Genomic DNA, 2,538 nt, shown 5'->3' with positions numbered 1-2,538 from the left:
AACACAGGCAGTAAAAAGAGGTGAGTATTTAAAAAAACACAAAAAACCTGCAGACACAGGGACAACATGCCAACTCCACAAAGAAAGGCCCTGCTTGGATTCAAACCCAACCTCCTTGTAAGAAAACAGTGCTAACCACCATTCCCCACTTTAAAGGATATAAGATAATCAACACTTCAGTTCTGAATAAGGCAACAATAAAATGCCCATGGCAAATCAGGAGCAAAATGTGTCTTTGTAGTAATGTCCCAAAAATCTTTTATGTATTAAGAATATATATTTATAAGCTTTATATTTTATTAATGCGTTGTTATTTTTTTAGTGCAGTGATATGGTAGTTCAAATAGTTTACTCTGATTATTTCCATAACGGAAATTATTTTGGAGAAACAGGTAAATATGCCAGCATTTGGACACGTATAAGTTCCCGGGAACTTTGCGCCAAAAAGTACTCTGTGTTCAAACTCCCGCCACCGACTGGGGCACGTAACATTGACGTAACATCCTCCGTAACGCTTTAGCCAATGAGCTTCACTCAGCTAAGCCAATCAGAGGACAGCGGCGGGAAAGACAGCTGATCTAGAAAGAGTTGCGGGAGATTCAGCGCAACTTTGGTTTCGGGCGGCCAGAGAGAAAAGAAAACACGTTTTGCGTTGTACCGAGAGGACTTCTATCAACTTAATTTAAGAGGTACGTTTGTTACCAACACGCTCATTTAACTCGTACAAGAAAAATACATTTGATACTGGACGGGCGGAAGAGAGCTGACCTACTGTAGTCTACTCTTCAGCGTAGGTTTGCCACTACTCTGAAAAATATCTGTTAGCTTTACACGCTTGCTTGTATTTGCAAACAAATGCGTTCGGAGTCATTTTTAGTCATCCAGATACATTTTAGATTAAAAAACTGTCCGGTCAAAGTGGAAACTCGGATATTTAAAGGCCGAGGCCTTTGTTTGGCGCCATTAGTGGAGCACACTGTATTATTTCCTGTTTATAGGTAACTGTTAGCTCAGGAATCACGCGATATAACAAATGTAATTTGCGCTGTTAGTGTAGTACTAAGCGCAGTGCTACGATTTTATTTGCGATTTTGAATTTTAACATGAAGTTACGCGATTAATGGCTCGTGTTTGAGTAGCATGTTGGAGCAACTGAGCTAAACGACTTTGATAGGACAGCAGATCGTGGAGGGATGCGAAAAGATTTGTACAACCAATGAACGCAAGACCCACAGCAGACATTTCCACTCAAAAACTACAGTCGTGAAATTTGGGCTTAGTAATAATTTGCCTGTGAATCAGTGGAAAGTCTTCTTGTTTTTTGGTGGTCCTTACACAAAAGTGCATGTTTATGTATTTCCAAATAGGAACACGCACTTCATCGTAAATCCCATCGGTGTTTAATCTTCACATATATTTCTGATCATATTATTCTGGCTACGGCTCTGTTCATGCATATATAAATATATAAAAAAGCCAAGCAAAACATTGGTTCTTATTATTTTTTAATAATTAGATGATGTCTGAATCATGTGTCATATTTAGGTGCTTAAACATGTTGTCTTCGTTTAGGTTAATCCAAAATGCCCAGCACACGCTCCCAGGGACGAGCTCAGCCCACACTTCAGTTCCCTCGACGTAAATCCTCCAGAGTTTCCTCCCGCTCCAAGAAGCCGGAGCCCCAGAAGTCCCCAGCTGTGTCACCAATCAAGCCTGAACCTCAGGCCCCGGGGCTGACGCGGATCGGACCCCTCTCCCCGAGACGTCCCATTAACTTGTCCACCCCACTGTCCCCCAGACGCTACACAGACCGGCCCACTCCTCTCTCCCCAATGCGGCCAGTCGCCCTCTTGTCCCCTCTTTCACCCAGACGCACTTCAGCCCAGCCACCAGCACCTTCCTCCCCTCGTCTCCAAAGCCGGATCCCCCTCAGCCCTCGAAAGCGCACAGGTATTGAACGGTGAATTCAAAAGCTTCAGTTGTTCCACTACTTCATGCAGCTCTGTGTACTAATAACCTTCAGTGCCTCTAGATTAAAAAAATTGGAATTGAATTTAAATGACAAATCTTCAGGATTAAAATTTCAGATCCTAAAAAGCCAGCCTCGAGTCATAACAAATAACAGCACTTTCATTTTTCTCCATCAAGGTGATGACAATGTCTGCAACCTTGGCACCTCCCTGCAGTGCTCACCTACAAAACAGAGGAAGCTGAGCCTGGCCTCACCACGAAAACTCGGCTTTGATGAGAACTCGCCAGTCCAGGCTCGTCGTCAGCTGATCCCATCCTCGGGGCAACAGACGCCCCCTTCCACCGCCAAATCATCTCCGAAACGAGAAGAAACGCCTACAGGGAGCCCCATCCATAAAAATCTGAACAAGAAGCCACCCGTTGCTCGACTGTTTGGAGAAAGTAAGAACTCTAGTTTTTTTTTTTCTTCTTCTTTTTTGTTCCCCACTTATATTATATTACATTATATTATATTACATTATATTATATTACATTATATTACACTACATTATATTATATTACATTACA

The 2,538-nt window shown here is 42.5% G+C and overlaps 1 protein-coding gene across 1 annotated transcript in view; it reads left to right on the top strand.

Annotated features, from left to right (window-relative positions):
- The first annotated feature begins 537 nt into the window (after positions 1 to 537).
- Positions 538 to 2,538, top strand: part of cdc6 (cell division cycle 6 homolog (S. cerevisiae)) — a 5,246-nt gene continuing 3,245 nt past the window's right edge. Inside the window, exons 1-3 of the mRNA XM_013915548.1 lie at positions 538 to 689; positions 1,573 to 1,950; positions 2,149 to 2,412. Of these exons, the coding sequence (XP_013771002.1) occupies positions 1,584 to 1,950; positions 2,149 to 2,412 (631 nt within the window). The 5' untranslated portion in view covers positions 538 to 689; positions 1,573 to 1,583. The remainder of the gene's footprint in view (positions 690 to 1,572; positions 1,951 to 2,148; positions 2,413 to 2,538) is intronic.

Source organism: Pundamilia nyererei, unplaced genomic scaffold (genome assembly GCF_000239375.1).
Source record: "Pundamilia nyererei isolate P.nyererei 1_Seehausen unplaced genomic scaffold, PunNye1.0 scaffold00322, whole genome shotgun sequence".
Classification (NCBI taxonomy): domain Eukaryota; kingdom Metazoa; phylum Chordata; class Actinopteri; order Cichliformes; family Cichlidae; genus Pundamilia; species Pundamilia nyererei.
This window is presented reverse-complemented; position numbering and strand designations above follow the sequence as displayed.